The 24,040-nt window shown below is 34.9% G+C and overlaps 1 protein-coding gene across 1 annotated transcript in view; it reads left to right on the forward strand.

Annotated features, from left to right (window-relative positions):
* LOC149959833 (uncharacterized) overlaps positions 1-12,562 on the forward strand; it is a 140,706-nt gene extending 128,144 nt beyond the window's left edge. Inside the window, exon 3 of the mRNA XM_090166538.1 lies at positions 10,003-12,562. Coding sequence (XP_090022664.1) covers positions 10,003-10,220 — 218 coding nt within the window. The 3' untranslated portion in view covers positions 10,221-12,562. The remainder of the gene's footprint in view (positions 1-10,002) is intronic.
* The last annotated feature ends 11,478 nt before the right edge of the window (positions 12,563-24,040 follow it).

Here is a 24,040-nt window from a genome sequence, read left to right on the forward strand (position 1 = left end):
TGAAACTTCGTACTAGATAGATCTGCAAGGTTTCTAATAATTGAGGTGTAAGCTCAAGCCATGGTAGTTCATTGGAGTGCAATTCCTCCTGGAAACCATAATAGCCAACATTCGATAAGAATAGAATTTTGACCAATACGAGTTTAGTTTGCGAGTTCTTCGGTTTCCCCTTATCATAAAAACTTGTACAGGTTAACGGAAATAGGAAGTGTAGGGAGCTATTGGCATTATAAGGTTTTTTTAAGAAATGCATTTGGAAAAATTAACAGGAGCCTGAGTAGGTATATTATGTCCATTTTGGACAGAGAAGGAGCATGAACAGCACTTCCTTTCTCTGACTTTCGCTCCTCCCTATGCTCCTCATGCACCTCCTCCCTATGCTCCTCATGCACCTCCTCCCTATGCTCCTCATGCACCTCCTCCCTATGCTCCTCATGCACCTCCTCCCTATGCTCCTCATGCACCTCCTCCCTATGCTCCTCATGCACCTCCTCCCTATGCTGCTCATGCACCTCCTCCCTATGCTCCTCATGCACCTCCTCCCTATGCTCCTCATGCACCTCCTCCCTATGCTCCTCATGCACCTCCTCCCTATGCTCCTCATGCACCTCCTCCCTATGCTCCTCATGCACCTCCTCCCTATGCTGCTCATGCACCTTCTCCCTATGCTGCTCATGCACCTTCTCCCTATGCTCCTCATGCACCTCCTCCCTATGCTCCTCATGCACCTCCTCCCTATGCTCCTCATGCACCTCCTCCCTATGCTCCTCATGCACCTCCTCCCAAAGTTTCTTCTCGACATACTCCGTTCTAGAAATGGAATCACACATCTACTAGCCTTGAGAAGGTTCATATGTCTCAAGCGAAAAACCTTAGCAGTGTTGGGAGACAGATACTTCTTTCATTAGATATATTATATACTTCTGATAGCACTTACCTTGTAATCAATAAACCAATAAATCAGCTAAGCTCCTAGGCGACTTGTAAAGCCAATTGCCAGTGACCGGGTTTAATGCGTTGGACTATTCTAATCCCAATAATTTAAAGAACAGTCCAGAATTTATTTATTTATATTTAGTAAGAATGTTTAAGCGATTTTCAGCTTTGCACTTCATCCCCCTAAATATCAATCAAATCATGCCGGTATCTCATTGGTTCCCTAAAACTGACCGTCCAAGCATTGTCTTGCTCCTTATATATACAGGGTGTTTTAAAAGGTTACGCAAAAAGTTTAAGGAGTTGTAGGGGGTGAGTTGAGAAGTATGCCTGTTTTTTCCCCATTTTCCTACGATCAGTTAAAAGAGCGCCAGAGAGCTTCAAAGTGTGGCCTACTAGCCCCTGGAAGTCGGCTGTAACAAGCGCAAAACCAAACAGCACTGACTTTAAATACTGTTTAAGTGTACTTTTTTACGCTGGTTACCTCGATTTGTTTACAAAGTCCTTTTTCACCTATCACACGAACCCAAACCTTCATGTTCGCGTTTCCCTTCTGCTTGGTTTAGGGCTTGTTGCAGCCTACCTCCAGGGGCTGGTAGGCCACATTTTGAAGCTCTCTGGCACTCTTTTAACTCATCGTAGGAAAATGGGGAAAAAACAGGCATACTTCTCAACTCACCCCCTACAACTCCTTCAAATTTTTGCATTTAAATTCTTGGTATAATTGTAAAAATAAACCCATTGTAAGAATTACAGAAAAAAACTACTTATTTACTACATGGATTAAATAACCTTACAGGGATAGTTCTCTGGGGTACAATATTTGCTCCAGACGTACCCTGGTGGCCAGAATTGTCAACGACCGGAAGTCGCGATTTTACCGATACACGGGGGAAAAATTGCAAAGGGGGTGCAATCGCCATTGATGAAATTATTATTTTTGTACAGTGGTGGCGCTAGGGGTAGGCCAGGTAGGCCACTGCCTACCTTAAAATTTCGAAAGGGCCCCAAAATCACCCTATAAGGGGCCTAAAATTGATCTAGAAATGGTCTCAAAATTGTCCCAAGAGATAAAATTATTTATAAATAACAATGAAACAAATGTCGATAATGTATTTAGACATTTTTGAGGTATCTCCTAGTAAATAAAACCAGTTCTGTTATATTTGGACTCGTTTTACTGTTGTTAGAACTTTTTTGTTCGTCATGTACATCATTTCTTTATTTTATTGAAGGATTTCGTTGATAAAAGGGGGGTTCCGGGTCGGGGGCCCATTTATTTGGTTTGCCTACCCTCGCGAAAATTCCTGGCGCCGCCACTGTTTTTGTAGGCCAAGGCCTATCTATTGAAAACTTGTTTACAGTTTGAAAGCCTATAAACAATTTAACGAAAAATTAAGTGATATACGTAAATGGCTAGAAAACAATATGAAAAAGGTCGCTTACAGTACTTATTATTTCTCACATTTAACCAGGAAGCTCCAGAGCCACTGAGGTACTGACCACGATTGAATATTTCAATTTCCAATGTAATAAAACAAACCGTTGGAAAAATATGAAATTCGCCAAAAGCCGCCGCGAGATGGCGACGTATCAAAAAATCTGGTTCCGGATTTGTATCGGTAAAGGGGGTAAAATTGAGGGGGCGGCAAAAATATCTGGCAGCCTCGTTTGAAACAAACATCTTCAACTCGTAGTATAGTAAAATGTATTAGAGATAACTATCCCTGTAAGGTTATTTAATCCATGTTTACTAACTCGTCGAAAACTATATTTTCTAATTAAGTCTCGAAGGTACCGTCGTGCTAAAAGTCTTTTTGTCTTCTTGGTAATATAATATTTCCCTCCCGTGTATTTTTAAATTGGCGCTTTGGCGTCCAGACTGAAATAAATAAAAGAGGCAAATCTTCGAGAACTACAGTATAAACTTCAAACGCTCGTCGGCATAATCTCCTCGGCTCGTAATTTTCGCACGCGCTTCGCAGTTTTCCCGCCATTCGCCTCTCTCGTAAAAGGCTAAAAGCGAGACAGTGTGAAATACAATCGGCCCTTATATTATACTCAGTTTAAAACTCGTCCCGGTACAATTTGTGAGCGGTATAAAAGGGTGTCTGGAGCAACTTCGACCGTAAATCAGGAACAGCTTTTAACTATATTGATTCTGGGTGTAGAGTTTCGTATGGAAATGAACTCTTTCGCCCCCTCGAAAGGAAGTGGGTGGCACGGCCCCTTCTCAACACCTTTGCCTGGTTGCCTCCCGACGAAGCGCGGGTACTTAAAGCCGTCTGAAGCGGTTATCGCAGCCCGCGAAAAGTACAGACGCAGTTTATTAGGATGATAACACTCAAACCAAATTCTTCTCGTCTTAAAAGTTCAGTTGTTAGAACTTTTATCGGGCGATACATTAAGAGGGTTGGATATATATTTGATCATTTAGATTTTAATTTTGATTTATTTTGTCTAACATTTTGATTTTTATAAATTGTACTAGATCGCAATTTGTTGATTTTGTTTAATGGCAAAATCGACATTTCCTTTGACAACGACCGAATTTAGTTTTTCTAAGTAACTTGATTTTTTTTTCAAAACATTTCTGAATTTAATTTTCAAAAGGGGGAGAAATGTTTACCACTTCGCACCACCGCCGAGTAAAATCAATGCCGCCGGGAATTTTTTAATTTACACGGAAATATTCATTAATCGGAAATAGATTTAATTGACGAGTAAAGAAATTGTTTGCCAGTTTTTCTTTAATTTTCACGGGGAAGGTATTTTGAAACAGAGGGAAGAAAATGGGGGTTATCCAGTAATATTTGTGATGGTAGCGGCATCTTACGGCTGATTTTTACAACTATAAACCTATTTTCATTGGTCTATGCAGCGATGCCAGACGTACGATAATTATCGTACACGTACACGAATTTCGTTTCAGGTACGATGTACGATGTAAAATGTATTATCGTACGCGAAAGTACGATAATTTTTGTCTATATTTTCCAAATTATTTTTACACTGTTACAACACCACATATGATAAAAATAGGACTAGAAAAGGCTTGGACAGTTAATCGTGTTTCTTCTGCCGTTGCCGTTATTTTCTACGCGCGCAGAGAAGGATGGAGCCTGGAGGGGAAAATTCCATACCTCTATAATGAACTCTTTCCCGAGCTCTTTCCCCCATCTAGAAGCCGACTGCCGAAGAACTCCCAGAATATCTATGAAACGGTAATGTACGGATATTTTCGAAACGTGGCGCCACTTACACGCGCTTACCGGCTACCAAAGGCTCATGGGTAATGTTTTGCCTTACACATCGCCCCGCCAAATTTCCCCACTTCCTGCTTGGATCTTTACCCGGACTATTTTATTTGAGCAACGGTAAGGACCAATTTTACATTAATCATATATAACTACATAGAAGCCGTTTAAGAAGTAAAACATTTATTTAGATAATTATCCCAATAAGATAAACGGTATATTATTAGTTATTTCAACAATAACATTAAAATATACACTTGCAATGCAAATCTCGACGAGGCGACGCCTAGAACGTTAGGACCTAGGAGGCTTCTAGTGCCGGCTTTAGTGTTTGCTAGGCCACGTGCAAGTTACCTTGAGAGGTAGAAACTAGAAAGTTTTATTTTTTGTAGTGTATTTTATCACACCAAAAATTAAACATTTTATACAAAGTTTTTTAAATTTATGTTGTACTTGTTTTTACTCAATATAACTTGTAAAAAATAGCTTTTCAAACCGCCTCTTCAAAGTCACATGTAGAATTTTTGGTGTAATGTTTTTAACAATGTTGAACGTCGACCACATATTATAGGTTAATTTAAAGCCCAGTTCACACTATAAAATTAATTGGGACACTTTCGAATAGGCCAAGCTTAAAGGACATTTTATGCAAAGTTTTTTAAATTTAAGTTGTACTTGTTTTTACTCAATATAACTTGTAAAAAATAGCTTTCCAAACCGCCCCTTCAAAGTCACATGTAGAATTTTTGGTGTAATGTTTTTAACCATGAAATTAATTACTCATTTGAAATGTCTAAAAGCGTGTAACTTCCCTTTGTCTGTTTCTATAGACATTTTAGGCTATGAATAATTGTACCGTTTTTACACGATCCGATTAGTTGCCCAGAATGAAAAATATAATAAAATTTCACCCCAAATGTCGCACCAAAATTTTCGCACCTAGTTATTTTCAATTTTTTTTTCGTATAATTTCACTGGTCATGAGTTTGAAACTTTCATACAAATCTGGTCTAGAGGGAATCGAAACTCCAGTTCTATTAAATATGATTTTCGAGAGGGAACCTCTTATTAAAATTTTCCGTAATTTTTACTTGGCATGAGGTCGTCAGAGAACGTAGCGATTACTCTTTCTTAATGAAAAAGAATACAGTCATGATGGTCCTGCATGGGCAAACCTATGGAGTGGCGTCAACGTGGCCAGCCTCTTTGAGCACTTAGAGCACCAATTGAAACTCCTGGTGGTGCCTTTCCTTTTAACAATGTTGAACGTCGACCACAGATTATAGGTTAATTTAAAGCCCAGTTCACACTATAAAATTAATTGGGACACTTTCGAATAGGCCAAGCTTAAAGGGCTCCACTGCGCCGGCGTTAGAATTTTGTCAGTTTCCCGCGAATTACGGACATAGGGAAAGCTTTGACACGTCGTCTGCTACCTGATTTTCTGGGTGAATTTTTCAAACACCGGTGGACAGACTTGGAAATAGTGATATTTTTAACAGGGGTCCTATGGGCTCCCGACCCCCCATAACTTTATTTTTATTAAGGGCCACTGGCCCAAAGGGGGTTCAGAAGCGGCGTAAAAAAAATTAATTTCCAGATATGTCCATGATATTTGTAATAAATATTTTTATTTAATTTGGGAGCCACGGTGGCCCGCAGCCCCCCTTCGAATGATTTATTTTAAGGGCCACCTGATTTTTTTTAAGAGCCATTGGCCCCAAGACTCCCGCTATTTCCAAGTCTGCCGGTGGGTGCCTGCACCAGTGTGAGAAATAAGGCACTATCACAGGCCAATCGCCCGGGTGACCACTTAATTAATTCAAAGTTTTTTCCCTTCAAGAGTTTAGTTCATTAAAAAAATTCTATATTAATCCCTAAAATTGTTTGGTCTTTGCTTCTATGCTGTGTGCTTGGCCTTGTGTCAATTGTGTGTATGGGTGGGTGACTAGGGGAGTCTGTCTCCTCTACATTATAGAAGAAGCGAATTTAGCAGTTAGCAAAAAGAAATATAAACAGTCTCTCTCTCAGTAGGCTTGTTCGGGTCGGGTCTATAGCACATATTGTCAAGAATAGGTAATTTGACCATAAATTATGAAAGCCTGATTTTGCAAGGTTAAAAGTGGTGAGTGGCCAGTTTTTTAATTAAACTACTTAGGGTAACTGGCCACAGGTCCAGTTTTAAAAAAATCGATATTTCTCACCCTGGCCTGCACAATTGTACTACGCATTCGCCCTCTTTTAGCTACAGTAAGAGGTAACATATAAGCAGACGTTACTGACAATCAAAGTTTTAAAACTTTCGCGAAAATATATGAAAATATATTTTTATTCGTTGAAATTACTTACTTTATTGTTACAATCCAATAAAGAAAAGCATTGACTACCCGATATACGCATTTTCCATTCTAGCAGACGCTACACACCCAAGAAGTTATATGAAACCTTCAGCGCCGCAGCGCCACCTAGAACCGTTTCGGTTGCGAGCTACGCGATATACCTATTGTACGATAAATTTTCATTATGTACGATATTTTTACAAAGTTCGTACGATAATTCATTTTAAGGCTTCTGGCAACGCTGGGTCTATGAACGTCGGCTGCTTATGTCGTTATTTTTGGATTACGATATACATGAAGGATCTCTTATCGTTTTACTATTATTAAATATAATTAGTTTAAATTAGCTTTGTTAAATGAGTTTCCAGGGTGGTTCCAAGTGTTGCCTTAAAGGTTGTAAAAGCTTTCCTTTTGGTAAACTGAAATCTTCATTTAAAATCACTTTCAAAGCAAACCTACATTGAAAGATGCATTAAGCCTTGTCCGAAAAATATTTTTAAATTTAGATTTTAATATTATCATACCATGTTTTTTTTAGTTGTTAAGTTCATCTCCAGAAACTACGTTTTTCTTTTTTCGAAACCTTTTTAATCATTAACACTCAATATTGAAATAAATTAGTTTAAGATGTGGAACACTGAACCGCCACTTCGCCGGAACATTTTGTAAAAGTGTACAAGTAGGATAATTTACGTTCTGCGCAGACTCCCGTAATAGCCAATCAGGTTCTCCTTTCCTACCCACAATTCCCTCGGAAGTTCGTTAAAAAATATTTCAAATGGAAAGCAGTTTTATTTACTCGTCTATTAGGACTTGAAATTATTTTCTCAATTTTCTTTGCTACAACAACCACTTTTGTACAGGTTCATTATAAATATAAATCAATGGCTTAAATAATCATTTGACTTAAATTGTTTTTTTTTAATTATCTCAAATATTTGGAAAATATTTTGTACCAAAAATTTCCTACTTATTGTCTTTAAAGAGCGTTTGAAAGATAAAATTAAAAAGTATCGACTACCAAAAACTTTTGAATTTTAAATTTTTTTAAATTTTCTACGTATTATCTTTAAACGCACTCTCGCCAGCTGAATTTTCTCACATAGGTAGCTTTTAGTTCTTTGATGAAAAAGAGATGGCGATGGAGTCTATCGCGACTCGTGCTACGAGCTATTCCAATCTCACTTCAATCTTTATTGCGAAAGTCGAACCTTAGAGTAAAAGTATATGTGGGAAGGAATGAACTATATGCCCCAAAGAGTTAGAAATCAGTCACTCCAGGGGGCTGAAAATCCTCTCTCCACTACCTTTGGCTGTACAGCGTAGTTAGAGACACCTCCGCTACTCTCATTGCCGCTACTATCTAATGGAAAAAATTGAAAGAAAATAAGTAGTCCCGAACTCGACGCTAACACCAATTTTGAGCTTGCGAGAGTGCGTTTAAAGGGTGTTTTGAAAGATTTTAGAAAAATTAGTTTGGCCTTCAATAGAAAATATGGAAAACACAAAACTTGGCGGTTCTACCTTATTTTGAGTTTTTAGATTTTACAAATTTACTACATTTTATATAAATAAAGATCTTTTGAAAGATTTGAGAAAAATTCATACTAGTAGTTGACTTTAGAATTATAATGGTTAAATAAAGATAGAATTTACGGAGTAAAATTCCAATTATTGGTATGATCTCTTCGTGCGGGTTGTACCTTTCACCAAAAGTAAATAGGGGGAGAAAGTCTATCACTGCCTCCAGATTTTACCTCCCACCATGCTGGACACCCTTTTTAAAGAGCTAGTGATCACGTGATATTTCTAACCAATAAGGATAGCGCATTACGCGCGAAGTAGTGCATTTGTGGTATTCCGGTCCGCGCTCAAGAGGAAAATTTTGAATTTATTCCCTGGCAACCATGTCACCGCCTCGCGATTTCAAATAGTCTCTCTGTCAAATGCTGACCATTATTTCCTTCGATAACGGGTGATTTTAATTAATAATTACTATATCAATTGTAAAGTAAACCAAAAAAGCTCGTAGCTATAGCTATTATTTCAGTTAAACTTGCAAATTGTTAGGCCTTAACATCGTAGATTTACCAATTAGTCCCGATCTCTGCTCTTAGATGGCGCCACGCTCTCCACGATTGAAGTGAGCGTTATTCTAGTTACGGTTTATTTCTTTTCAAAAGTCGTGTTATTATTTTTCAAGTGTCGCATTTTAGTTTCTATCATATATCTACTTTATTTAGGAACTAAATTAACCAAATTATCGAAAGCAAAAGTTTAATATTCACGTATTTTATAGAGAACTATTTTTCATCGTGGCGGAGTACAACCGATACCTTTGTGTCCCTGTAAAGAGGCGAGGGGGAAGTCATTTCCGAAGCCCAAATATTTTACCCCTCAAATAAGACGTCGTGCGGTTGGACCCAAGTGCCAGACTTTCTCCCCCTATTTACTTTTGCTTTAACTAGAAATCAACCTACTTCGATATAAGAAATCTTTAGTCATATAAGATACCGAATAAAGAAAATTCCTCCGAAGATAAATTTCCCCGAGATTTATACTTAGATTTATCAACTTCGTTTTCTTTCTAAATATTTTCAGAGAGAGTGTCAATTTCAAATAGCCACCTATATAAGATATTAAATTATATCAGATATTAATTTCTACCAGATATTAATTTCTATCAGATATTAATTTCTATCAGATATTAATTTCTATTAGATATTAATTTCTATCAGATATTAATTTCTATCAGATATTAAATTATATCAGATATTAAATTATATCAGATATTAATTTCTATCAGATATTAATTTCTATCAGATATTAATTTCTATCAGATATTAATTTCTATCAGATATTAATTTCTATCAGATATTCGTTTCTATAAGATATTCGTTTCTATAAGATATTCGTTTCTAGGAGATATTCGTTTCTAGGAAATGTTCGTTTCTAGAAATGTTCGTTTCTAAGAAATGTTCGTTTCTAAGAAATGTTCGTTTCTATAAAATATTCTTTTCTATGAAATGTTCGTTTCTATGAAATATTCGTTTCTACGAAATATTATTTTACTTTCCATGAAATTTTCTATGAAATATTATTTTACTTTCCATGAAATTTTCTATGAAATATTATTTTACTTTCCATGAAATTTTCTATGAAATATTATTTTACTTTCCATGAAATTTTCTATGAAATATTATTTTACTTTCCATGAAATTTTCTATGAAATATTATTTTACTTTCCATGAAATTTTCTATGAAATATTCTTTACTATGAAATATTTTTTTTACTTTCTATGAAATATTCTTTACTATGAAATATTTGTTTTACTTGCTATGAGATATGAAATTCTACGAGTTTTTACTTGCTATGAGATATGAATTTCTATGAGTTTTTACTTTCTATGAGATATTCTATAAGGGATGAATTTCTAGAATTGAGATTAATTGTGATTTATCTTTTGCAGCGAGAGAATCGATAAGCAAGAAACAGCTGTACCGGCCGAGCCCGCCGCCGGAGCCCGTTCCCGCAGTGGCGCACCACTCGCCGCCGGTGCTGCCCGACCCCAGCTGGAGTCCCCTGTACAACTTCTACTCGTGTCCGCGTCCCCGAGAGATGTACATATTCCCGCCATTGATGGACATGGCGGCGTTTAACTTTTATCATCGCGGAATTATGCAATGAATTCCAAATTAGGACTTTTTAACTTAGTCGACGACGACAGGCTGATAAAGCGACATTCTCTCTCTACGGTTGTTCGGACAAATTGCTACAAATTGTCGTAAAGACGGAATGAAATTTGGGCATGCGCGGAAACCAATGGACCGGAGCCGTTGGAAAACTCTACTATTAAGTATATTTCAAATTGAGTTTCAAGTTTTTAAATACCGCAGACCATTCTGTAGAAGTAATAATGGGCCGTTCATATATATGAATTATTTAACAACCTATAATTATAGTGTTGTAAGGGAACTACACTAGATTTAATTTTTTCAGTAAATTAAAATTAAATGGAAAACTAAAAAAAATATATAAAGTTTATTACCGTTAACAAGGTATATAATTTTTTCGTTTAATTTGACATAGTGTTGTAAGGGAACTTAATTGTTTTCATAAATTAAAGTTTAATGAAAAAACTAAAAAAATATAGAGTTTATTACCGTTGACAAGGTATAAAATTTTATCCATCCATTTGAACCTTGAGTTATTTCAATATTTTAAGTAACTTAATTTAAAAAATTAACAAATAGAAAAAATTTAATATTGGTAACAAGGTATATCCTTATCTTTTTGTTAATTTTTTGCCATCAATTTGAACCTAGGGGGAAAATGAAATACGTGAAAATGTTTATTAAAATTAAAAATTGATCAAGAAATTTCTTTCAAAAACTATAAAAGGCACGGCTCCAAATATTATTCGAATCTATAATTGAAAGTTAGAAAAGCACATTTCCACGAAATTGGTCAAATTTCAAATTAAAATTTCGCCAATGTCGTGGAAAGGTGTTTTTTTTAAATATATATATAAATATATTTTGATTTTACTAAAAGTAACTCTGTTATAGTTTCTTGTAGAAATGTATTTCGAAAATACCCTTTTAACATGTTCCGCAATTTTTCTCCAAACCTAGAAGATAATGTCGTTTTATTAGATGATTCCACGAAAACTACCTCTAGAATCGGCACTATAGGCTCCAACTTTTTCTGTTGAATATTTTTAAACTGAAAAAAAAAACTGTTTGACAATTAGCCATTGGCTTGTGCAATATAATATTCTTTAGAATCAAGAAAAAATCAGTAACATATTACGTGTAAACACATAGATAAAAGTTGTCACTCTCAGAATTGTAAATTAAATCGCCGAGTTAACGCATGGAGGAATAAAGTAGCTTTTGGACACACTCAGCGCCATCTCTACGCGGTACAGACAACTATTTTTTTAACAATGCTTTTGGTTATCTCCATCGCCAGGAGATGGCGCCAGGGGCGTTTGAAACTCGCTTTGAGGGTTAGGCTTCAGTTTCCTGACAACCACTGATGAAAACGAACTCCCCCCTAACAGTTTGCTACTCCTGCATGCTTTATTATTCCAAGCGTTAACGACTTATTTATAATAGATCTGTGAGTAAAGAACGTTTTTGGCCGCCATTTTGAAGCTCTTTCTTACTTTCCATCCTCGCTTCGTCGTCGCCATTTTGTAATTTTGTTTTAGCGTATTCCATTTTCTCACAGATGTATTGTAAAATTCATATCATAATAATTTATAAAAAAACCAAGATTTAAATTTGATAGGGTTAAACCAGGGTCTTTTTATGAAGAGGTCAGCGTACTTAGGGTATCTCTGCCGTATAAGGAATTGCACACACGAGAAGTCTGGGAAATGGAGCACGTGAACGGGAAAATATCACAGTATCGTCTAGTGCCATTTAGTGGAATTGACTTGACTCTAAGAGCGTAAATTCTGCTAGATTGAATAGACGAAGCGCGATCTATTGAATCTAAATTTTATTTTCAAATTTGTATATAATTACTTTTTAAATATTAGGGTATTATTACAAATAATTCAGAAAATAAATTAATTATATAGAAAACGTAAATATTTTTAATATTATTTCTAACGTGTAGTTTGGGGTTACCATAATAGATGGCGCAAAACAGCACAGTGAAACTGACGAACAGATGCACAAATAACGAACGAAAGAACGCTGACCTCTTCGTGAAAAGATCTTGGTTAAAACCTTTTTTTACCCATAGGTGTCGTTTTAAGAGGCTTTTTTCGTGGAATCAATCCATCGAGAGAGGTATAAGAAAAAATATCAAAAAGCCGTCTTTTTAATATCAAGGAGGGACCAAAAAAAACAGTCACCTTCTCGATTTACACGGACTGATTTCTTTGTCATAATATAACCCCCATTTAGTGATATATTTCAGCGAGTTTTATTCCGAATTCTGCAAATAAACCTTTACGAACTTGTTACCGTTTATTTTTTTTTCGAAAGTGCAAAAAGTGGTGTTATTATTATAATAAATATATAGGTTGCCACTCTAAACGTATTCCCAATATACATATATTATTGAAGCTGCTATTGTTTCGTAAAAAATATCATTAATGTTATTACTGTTTTATCGGTTAAATCAAATGTACCGGTACCAAATGTAAATTAAAGTTTTGAACTGAAAATGTTAAATACTGTTGTCTCAATTTTATTGAAATCCCGTTGTCTCAATTTTATTGAAATCCCATTGTCTCAATTTTTTTTGAAATCCTGATCTCTCAGTTTGATTGAAATCCCATTTTCTCAGTTTTATTGAAATCCTTGTCAAAAAAGCTGATGATAATTGTGTATAGATGGCGTCAGGCTGATATAAACCTGACAGAAGGAGCCAGGATTGCCGGTACTGTTCTACTCCCGTGTTCTATTAAATAATTACAGCATCAATCAAAATAACTCAAAAGCCTAAAATTTTTACCAAATTTTGTAGGCATACTCATTCTTCTTAAAAATAACTGATTTAGAAGAACTTAAGTAAAAATTTTTCCTAATTGCCCCTCATAGACCACTTGGCGCCATCTAGCACTATCTTTACAAAACCAATTTTGTTTTTCGAGATAAAGGTCTGACAAATATTCGTTTTTCGGAAAAGAATTGTCTTCAAGGCAGTGCAAACATCAGACTGTGGTAAGAACGACATTTTATCATCGTTAAAATAAGTTGCGCATTGAAAATTAACTGTGATTCCAAAATTATCACGTCTTCAGAATGATTATTAATGAATGAAATTAATGTATTCATTTCAACCTTGAATATCGAAGTATACAGGGTCTTTTTTTTTTCTCGGAAAAGTGTTTTTTTTTCAAAAACTATTTATAGTACCGATTTCAAATTTGGAAGGTCAATTCTCTATACCGGGGGACATCAGTTTGAGAAATTTGAGCGTTTTCGGTAATGTTTTTCACCAATTTTGAAAAATTATTTTTCGACCACTAGGTGCGAGATAAAAAATTTCTATTATAAAGTTGTAGGCCGTCATCGAAAACCCTTAAAAATTGTTCACTCGACGAAAAACAACTTATTTATCAGTGAAAATTCGAGCTTGAAAAATTTACAAGTTGGTGAAGCCAAATTACGATTGTTTGAAACGATAATTGAAAAGGGAACAAGTCTAATACAAACGTAGTAGAGTTTTCACACTTAAAAAATGTACACGTTTGGTTTTTAAATGCAGATATTTTATTCACATCAATTTTTACAAAACATTTTCAATAATATCACCATTGGCTGCAACACAGGTTTGTGCGCGGACAATTAAGTTCTCAAACGCTTTCTCTACCATTTCTGGTGTGACGTCTCGGCAAGCACTGATTATTCGTCTAATGAGTTCCTCCCTAGTTTCAATGGGCGTGGCGTATACCTTTGCTTTAACGAATCCCCAGAGAAAATAATCCAGCGGTGTTAGGTCAGGTGACCTTGCTGGCCAATGCACTGGACCATTTCTCCCTATCCACCTTTCAGGAAACTCGTTGTTGAGGTGCTCAGTTACTTGCCGGGAAAAATGCGGAGGGGCGCCATCTTGCTGAAACCACAACTGACGTCTTTCAGCCAATGGAAGTTCGTCGATTGCGTCACTCAGTTCGTTCTGTAGAAAATGTAAATAACTTTGGCCGTTGAGGTTCGTCGGCAGGAAAAAGGCACCAATCAAACGGTTTCCAACAAGTTCAACCCAAACATTGACCCGTTCAAATTGAACCTGGTGATGATATTCAAAACCCCAATGTGGGTTGATGTCAGACCAAAGATGGCTGTTTTGATGATTAAAGGGCCCATCTCTAGAAAATGACGCTTCGTCGGAGAACAAAACATGGCGCAAAAATTGTCTATCTTCTTGGACAGCATTTAGTAACCAGTTGCTAAATTCATAACGTCTTTGATGGTCTCCGTCAATTAGTCCTTGGTGGAGCGTAGCTCTGTATGGGTGATAGCGATTCTTACGAAGAATTTTCCACACACGATTTGCAGAACAACCCAAATCAGCAGCGGCGTTAGCGCAACTGTGACGAGGATATGCCACAAAGTACGCGAGTACATTGTTCTCGAAGTCTAAATCCGGTTGACCCAATCCGCGAAACCTAGGTTGCAAGTTACCAAATTGATTGAAATCGTGAATTGCTCGTCTTACTGTATTTACAGATGGTGCTCCATTTGGATGTCTTTCTGCGAAGATTTCAGTCACTCTTCTAAGGTTTTGCGCTGCTTCTCCATAGTAAATGGCAACTATCTCGGTACGCTCAGCTACTGAATAACGAGGCATTGTTCGAAATATTATCAAACACTGATAATAATCTCCCAAAGTTTTCCTTTAAATACCCAATGCATGTTTAGGATTGACCTATAGCCTCGTGTTTTTTAAATCCGGTCGTTTTTTTAACCAAAGTTTCAACTGGATTAGGTAATTCGGTTTCAATTATCGTTTCAAACAATCGTAATTTGGCTTCACCAACTTGTAAATTTTTCAAGCTCGAATTTTCACTGATAAATAAATTGTTTTTCGTCGAGTGAACAATTTTTAAGGGTTTTCGATGACGGCCTACAACTTTATAATAGAAATTTTTTATCTCGCACCTAGTGGTCGAAAAATAATTTTTCAAAATTGGTGAAAAACATTACCGAAAACGCTCAAATTTCTCAAACTGATGTCCCCCGGTATAGAGAATTGACCTTCCAAATTTGAAATCGGTACTATAAATAGTTTTTGAAAAAAAACACTTTTCCGAGCAAAAAAAAAAGACCCTGTATATTATTATCAGGGTTGGCTGATTTAAATCGTAATTTAAATGAATTATTAAATCAAGTGTTTAATAAATCATTGATTTAAATCAATGTATTTTAAATGTGGAATAAAAAATGGAAGCAAATTGATGCTTAAGAAAATAAATTACATAGAAAATCCGATAGTAAATAAATTTAATTAAGATTTACTTCAATTCAAGATTATCTAACTGTTGAAAGTAAAATCAGTGAAAAAAATCGATTTAAATAAAAAAATCGATTGATTTGATTTTTATGAAAAAAATCGAAAAAGTGCCAGCCCTGATAATTAAATTTTCTGAGTGTGACATAATCACTTGAACCAATCAGGACCGACCAAACGTCTTGTAATAATTTGAAAAATACGTTTACTACTACAAAATTAATTGATCAACATTAATAAAAAATATTTGCTGTAATTATTTTTTCCCATTTTCTTTCAAACAAATTTTTGGATTAAGCCTTGGCAATGTAACAAGTTTCAAAATGTTGCTCATAAAAAAAAAATTTGACCAAGACCGTCCCACCTTCGCAACTGAGGTAAAACTACGATGAAAGCCCCCCCCCCCTTATTCTTAACCAGAACTTCAAAAACCTTTCGAAGCCAGAAAGCTCTTGCAATTTATTTTACCATCTATTTCTGGTCTAAAGGGAATAAAATATTCCAAGGAATAACTTAATCAGACGCAGACAAAATATTACATTACAACTTTGGAAGCAATTTCCATAAAAATTAGGCGCCTCCTCAGATTTAGAGTATTGCGAACTAATTTACAAGTATGGGTCCTCAACTAGACCACGTACAAATAGAAGATTATCCCAGACAGCTATCCCAGAGATCTTGCTAGTCGCTGCGCTTATAACATAAAGATAAGAAACTATCACGAAAACGCGTCAAGAAAATACAAGTATCAATCCATTTTTCGCTTATCGCAACAGCTTTCTCCCAGACGTCGAGGGTCGCCACCGTCGGCAAACAAATTGAGGGTCGCAGGAGGTATAACTTACGTCACATACTTTTATGGAATATTTAAGCCAACGAAAAACGAACGGGAAAATAAACCGGAAATTTTACCCAATCAATTCATCAATTTTAGGTATGGGACATCTGTCTTGGAGTATCTTTAATTTGTCTATGACTAGGTCGACCAAAAGCTTTTTTTGAAAATAATAAAATCAATAGGCCCTTCAATAAAACATCTTCAAAGAAATCGCCAGGAAGTAATATTTCCAAAAGCCCGGACCAGCAAGTTACTGTTTATTTGGTGCTTGTTGCAATAATGGGGCCCTCAAGGGGTCGAAGTGTGCAATAACTGGTGGCTTTACCGGGGAGTCGGGGTCTGGCTCTTGTAACCCGTAAGGGCGGTGGCGCACTGGGAGATGTTAGCTCCGTCCACAGGGTCCTATCTCCAACATCCGACTTCGGTCAGGTGTGGGCTGGACAGTGTCCAAAGTTTGGAGATGGGCCGGGCAAACTGGCCGCCTCGGCGGATTGAGTTGCCTGCTGTGGGGCTGCGGGCCTCCGTATGAGGGCACGGCGGACCCATCTCCCGGTCTTTTGGGTCACACCGGGATCTCCGGTGCCAGCTGTGCCGGGTTACTTTGACTGCTGTGTGCTCGTCGTTCCCCTTTAGGTGCTCTCTCCAAAGGGCTTGGCTCCCTGCCTCTATAGGTGGGGTGTCGGCCGGAGTTGCTAGAGCATCCGTTCTCTATCCCACTGCTGTGTGCGAAGTGGCGGGCTGGTCGTCCCATTGTTGCACCTTCTGCTGGGTTGAGCGGCTTGCGTCGAGGGTGCGACCATCAGTAGTACGGTTCTACTACCCACGCTGGTTTTGTCACCTGTCCGGGCTTGTGGACGCTGGCGTAGGGCATTCTGATGATCGGCCTCCGGTGGTGTGGATTCTTGATTTTACCGGTACACCGGGCTATAAATTCTGACAACATGTTGCAATAATGGAAATAGTTTTTCTCATAAGAAAAATAATTTTTCTCATATTAAAATAGTTTTTCTCATTAAAAAAGCTTTCCTCGCAAGAAAAATAGTTTTATCATAATAAAAATAGTTTTTCTCATAATAAAAATAGATTTGCTAATAAGAAAAATAGTTCTTCTCATAGAAAAATAGTTTTTCTCATAAGAAAATTAGTTTATTTCTCATCAGAAAAACAGTGTATTTCTCCTAAGAAAAATAGTTTATTTCTCGTAAGAAGAATAATTTATTTATCGCAAGAAAAAGTATTTATTTATCGCAAGACGAATAGTTTATTTCTAGTAAGAAAAATAGTTTATTTCTAGTAAGAAAAATAGTTTATTTCTCATTAAAAGAATAGTTTATTTCTCATAAGAAAAATAGTTTATTTCTCATGAAAAAATTGTTTATTTCTCATAAGAAATTAGTTTATTTCCCATAAGAAAATAGTTTATTTCTCATAAGAAAAATAAACTATTTTTCTTATCAGAAATAAACTATTTTTCTTCTGAGAAATAAACTATTTTTTCTTATCAGAAATAAACTATTTCTCATAAGAAAAATAGTTTATTTCTCATAAGAAAAATAGTTTATTTCTCATAAGAAAAATAGTTTATTTCTCATGAAAAAATAGTTTATTTCTCATAATAAAAATAGTTTATTTCTCATAAGAAAAATTGTTTATTTCTCATAAGAAAATAGTTTATTTCTCATAAGAAATTAGTTTATTTCCCATAAGAAAATAGTTTATTTCTCATAAGAAAAATATTTTATTTATAATTAGAGAAATATTTTATTTATAATTAGAGAAATATTTTATTTATAATTAGAGAAATATTTTATTTATAATTAGAGAAATATTTTATTTATAATTAGAGAAATATTTTATTTATAATTAGAGAAATATTTTATTTATAATTAGAGAAATATTTTATTTATAATTAGAGAAATATTTTATTTATAATTAGAGAAATATTTTATTTATAATTAGAGAAATATTTTATTTATAATTAGAGAAATATTTTATTTATAATTAGAGAAATATTTTATTTATAATTAGAGAAATATTTTATTTATAATTAGAGAAATATTTTATTTATAATTAGAGAAATATTTTATTTATAATTAGAGAAATATTTTATTTATAATTAGAGAAATAGTTTATTTATAATTAGAGAAATATTTTATTTATAATTAGAGAAATATTTTATTTATAATTAGAGAAATATTTTATTTATAATTAGAGAAATATTTTATTTATAATTAGAGAAATATTTTATTTCTCGTAAGAAGAATAATTTATTTCTCATACACTTTGAAACTCTCTGGCGCTCTTTAAACTCATCGTAGGAAAATGGGGAAAAAACAGGCATACTTCTCAACTCAACCCCTACAACTCCTGGAAATTGTTGCATAACCTTTGAAACACCCTGTATATTATTGGTAATAGCATCGCAACTTTGGGAGATCATTGTCTAGTTTAGCAAACGTCATGAGTGGGGGATGAAGGAAAAACGTCTCCTGCGGGCGCTTCAATCGAGCCGGAAGACGTCAGTGTTAGGGAACAAATGAGATGTTTTTTTTTTGTAGGGGAAGGAGCTTACAACTTGAAACGGCCAACAAAGGTGGAAACTAGCACCACCTATTGGATCACTTCAAGATGACGCTAAGAACATCATATGGTTAAAGCAAGTGACGGCTCTACCATTGCCACCTGTATTATGAAAAGGCCACAGTTATTAGAGATAGCCATGAATCTAACAGATTCTTCGAAAAACGCGACTTTAGTGGAAAGCGTGGTGCCATCTATTTATGGCAAAGGAAACTAAAATTCAAAATAGCGAAATGATAACGTCGTCAGAGAGCCATCGTAGAGTATTATAGTTAGACAACTTATACTCTATTAAGTGGATTATGAATCCCGTGTAAAAATTTTGTTTATTATTGCTGTAATTTATGTTATTGACGAGTTTAGAAACGATATAATCAACGCGATGGGTACTTAGAAGTACCGCCTTTTTTATTTCGACGCTGGCGACATCTATTGAAAAAAGAGCTACTTCACGTCGAGCCGCCACTTGTTTTAAAGTTCGGTCACGCCCCTAGATGCGAAGATTTCTTTTAACATCTCTATTGGTCTAGAACGAACTGCTTAAAGAAATGTAATTGCACTACTTTCATTTAAACGCACTCTCGCCAGCTGAATTTTCTCACATAGGTAGCTTTTAGTTCTTTGATGAAAAAGAGATGGCGATGGAGTCTGTCGCGACTCATGCTACGAGCTATTCCAATCTCACTTCAATCTTTATTGTGAAAGTCGAACCTTAGAGTAAAAGTATATGTGGCAAGGAATGAACTATATGCCCCAAAGAGTTAGAAATCAGTCACTCCAGGGGGCTGAAAATCCTCTCTCCGCTACCTTTGGCTGTACAGCGTAGTTAGAGACACCTCCGCTACTCTCATTGCCGCTACTATCTAATGGAAAAAATTGAAAGAAAATAAGTAGTCCCGAACTCGACGCTAACACCAATTTTGAGCTTGCGAGAGTGCGTTTAAACTATAATTTAAGGATCTCATTGTCTAAAACAAATTGCTGAAAGAAAATGTTTTCATCGGTGCAATAATTGTAAAATTTCGTGAGAAATAAGAGAAAGTTTACTATTATGTAATATTTCAATATGAAAACTACTAATTTTAAAATTAATTAAAGAATTTCACGGAGAACTGTAAAAAGAGGTTCAGAGCAATAAACAACAATGAAATAAGTTATCATTATTTTATTCTTTTGCAGAGAGAAAAATTACCTAATAAAAACAAAATGTAATACCCCATGGTAAAAAAATATATATTTATTTTGCACATACCGCGTTTTGACATGGATTTTCCAAAAATAACTGAAATTTGGAAATCTAATTATACATAAATTAAATTAATATTTTTTAGTAGAACTTTTTACTTGAGATGTTAAATTAATTCTAAGCCTTAAATTCAGTATTAACTCCAAAATGTTTCAAAATAGACATTACCAGTTTTTAATTTTCAAATAACAGCTGATCTGGTATTATATTTGTTTCGTTCATTATCCTAAATATATTAAAATTATTTGTAATTAAAAAATAATTCAACTCTTAATTGTCTTAATTGCGGTTTCTGCTGATGATGGTAAGGACGGGTGCACTCGAGAAACATTTCTCGATTAAGCTTTTCTAATTAGACTTCGACGTAAACAGGATAAAAATAAATGGTTAATAAGTATACTCTTTAGTGTATAATGGACCGAAAAGGCACCACTTTTTTGTTGTGGTTTGCTTCTTAATGATTGCAAATGATATTTCTAATCATTCTGAGAGGACTCTACATCATACCGCTATAGCTCTTATATTTTCTAAATTGTCTTAATTATTCATAATATTGAATCATTCATTTTTCTGTTTTCGGTTAATTATGCATATGCTAGTTTTTCGAAGTATTCGATTTTTTATTCGTTGTTTTATTCTGGGAATAATAAACTAATTAGCGTATAAATTATATGATCAAAACTAATTTATTTAAAATGCCGAAATCAATTCGATTTAATTATAGAAGTTCCTTTAACAATTTGTGATAAACGTCGCTTCAAATTTCTCAGACGTATGAAAATGGAAATTATCGAAGGTAACGTGGTATATTTAGTTGTTTTTAAACATTTTGATATACAAAAATATAATACAAAGAATTTATGTATTTATACCCAAAATGCCCTTACATATACGATGAATCAATTTATTTAGACCAAGAATCTATTTATTTAGACCAAGAATCTATTTATTTCTACCAAGAATCAATTTATTTCTACCAAGAATCAATTCATTTCTACCATGAATCTATTTATTTGTACCAAGAATCTATTTATTTCTACCAAGAATCTATTTATTTCTACCAAGAATCTATTTATTTGTACCAAGAATCTATTTATTTGTGCCAAGAATCTATTTATTTCTACCAAAAAATCTATTTATTTCTACCAAAAATATATTTATTTCTACCAAGAATCTATTTATTTGTGCCAAGAATCTATTTATTTCTACCAAGAATCTATTTATTTCTACCAAGAATCTATTTATTTCTACCAAGAATATATTTATTTCTACCAAGAATCTATTTATTTCTACCAAGAATCTATTTATTTCTACCAAGAATCTATTTATTTCTACCAAGAATATAATTATTTGTAACAAGAATACATTGAGTTATTTCGTAACTATAATTAAAGTGCTGAATGTAAAGCAATAATTTTATTTTTTATCTGAAAATCCGACAAGAAATCAAGAAATCTGACCGGAAATCTCTAAATACGGCGATAAATCAAGAAAATACGACAGGAAATCGAGAAATTGCTAAATCCAACGAGAAATCTAGAAATCTGACAAGGAAACAAGAACCAGGAAAACCGATGAGAGATCGCAAAATCCGACATGAAATCCCGAAAACCGACGAGAAATCTAGAAATCTGACCAGAAATCGCAAAATATTTAAGTCCGATGAAAAATCGAGAAATTGCGAAATCCGACGATAAATCATGAAATCTAACACGAATAATCCCAAAATCCGACAAGAAATCAAGAAATCCGGCACGAAATCCCGAAATCTAACGATAAATCAAGAAATCCGGGACAAAAGTCAAAAAATCCGACAAGAAATCAAGAAATCCGGCACGAAATCCCGAAATCTGACGATAAATCAAGAAATCCGGGACAAAAGTCAAAAAATCCGACAAGAAAGAAGTCCAACGTGGAATCCTGGATTTGAAAATCTCGTAGACATCTTCGGTGAATGTCAAACACCTCGCTACGCTCTATCGGAGAAAACCAATACTGGACGAAAGAACAAATTAGAATTTACTTGCTTTTGCGGTGAAAAAATAACAAGAAAAATATTGTATATGTTAGATTGAGGATGAAATGAATCGAAAACAAATAAAACCTACGTATATCTTTGAAAATCAGGAAGAATTTTAATTACTTTAAACTATGCTGTACCTATTTTTAATAAATATTTCAATTATTTATTTTGTTGTAGCAATAAGCGTCTAAGCCATCCATTATCTCACAGGAAAACCAATATTTAAAACCGAACGCATACGGAAAAATTAATATTTTCCTCGGTTTGTTTGCCAATTCAAAATTCTACGTTTCACATCTTTGGAGCCATCTGTCCTGACTTCAGGGTACGTACTTGAAAATCGGTCCGTAATGGCGTTACCCCTGTGAAAGAATCTTCTCCCTTGACCAATGAGTGTTAATCAGTGCTGTGTAAAATATTAACATTATTTTTAAGCAACAGTATTATATATTTTACCAACCTTATTGGCGCTATGTGTAAATTATAAGTGACGTTGGTGCAAAAGCCTATTGAAAATTAAAACGCTTTTATAATGGAAGCTGATGTCAACCTCAGCGAAATAATGACAAATCGGACGGTCAAGTTTATTATTTGGCCTATGACAGGTTTCATACAACTATTGTGAAACCGATTTCCCTGATATTTCCAGGTTTTTCCATTAATATTTCTAGGTTTTTCCACTGGTATTTCTCGGTTTTTCCACTGATATTTTACGGTGTTTCCATTGATATTTCCATGTTTTACCACTGATATTCCAAGTTTATACACAGATATTTCCAGGTGTTTTCACAAATATGTTCTGGTTTTTTCATTGATATTTCAAGGTTTCCCACTGATATTAGAATTATTTCGCTGTTCTTCCACTGATATTTCCCGGTTTTTCCACTGATATTTCTGGGTTGTTTCCACAAAAATACGTAGCCTAGCTGGTAACAATTCGGTTAACAAAAATACGTAGCCTAGCTGGTAACAATTCTGTCAACAAAATTAGTAGCCTAGTTGGTAACAATTCTGTCAACAAAAATACGTAGCCTAGCTGGTAACAATTCTGTCAACAAAAATACGTAGCCTAGCTGGTAACAATTCTGTCAACAAAAATACGTAGCCTGGTAGTAGTTCTTTCAACAAAAATACGTATCCTAGCTGGTAACAATTCTGTCAACAAAAATACCTAGTCTGGTAGTCATTCTGTCAACAAAAATACGTAGCCTAGCTGGTAACAATTCTGTCAACAAAAATACGTAGCCTAGCTGGTAACAATTCTGTCAACAAAAATACCTAGCCTGGTAGTAATTCTGTCAACAAAAATACCTAGCCTGGTAGTCATTCTGTCAACAAAAATACGTAGCCTGGTAGTAGTTCTTTCAACAAAAATACGTATCCTAGCTGGTAACAATTCTGTCAACAAAAATACCTAGTCTGGTAGTCATTCTGTCAACAAAAATACGTAGCCTGGTAGTAGTTCTTTCAACAAAAATACGTATCCTAGCTGGTAACAATTCTGTCAACAAAAATACCTAGCCTGGTAGTAATTCTGTCAACAAAAATACCTAGCCTGGTAGTAGTTCTTTCAACAAAAATACATAGCCTGGTAGTAGTTCTTTCCACAAAAATACCTAGCCTGGTAGTAGTTCTTTCAACAAAAATACCTAGCCTGGTAGTAGTTCTGTCCACAAAAATACCTAGCCTGGTAGTAGTTCTTTCAACAAAAATACATAGCCTGGTAGTAGTTCTTTCAACAAAAATACCTAGCCTGGTAGTAGTTCTTTCCACAAAAATACCTAGCCTGGTAGTAGTTCTTTCAACAAAAATACATAGCCTGGTAGTAGTTCTTTCCACAAAAATAC

The sequence above is a fragment of the Leiobunum rupestre genome, chromosome 2 (genome assembly GCF_980474605.1).
Source record: "Leiobunum rupestre chromosome 2, qqLeiRupe1.1.hap1, whole genome shotgun sequence".
Lineage (NCBI taxonomy): Eukaryota > Metazoa > Arthropoda > Arachnida > Opiliones > Sclerosomatidae > Leiobunum > Leiobunum rupestre.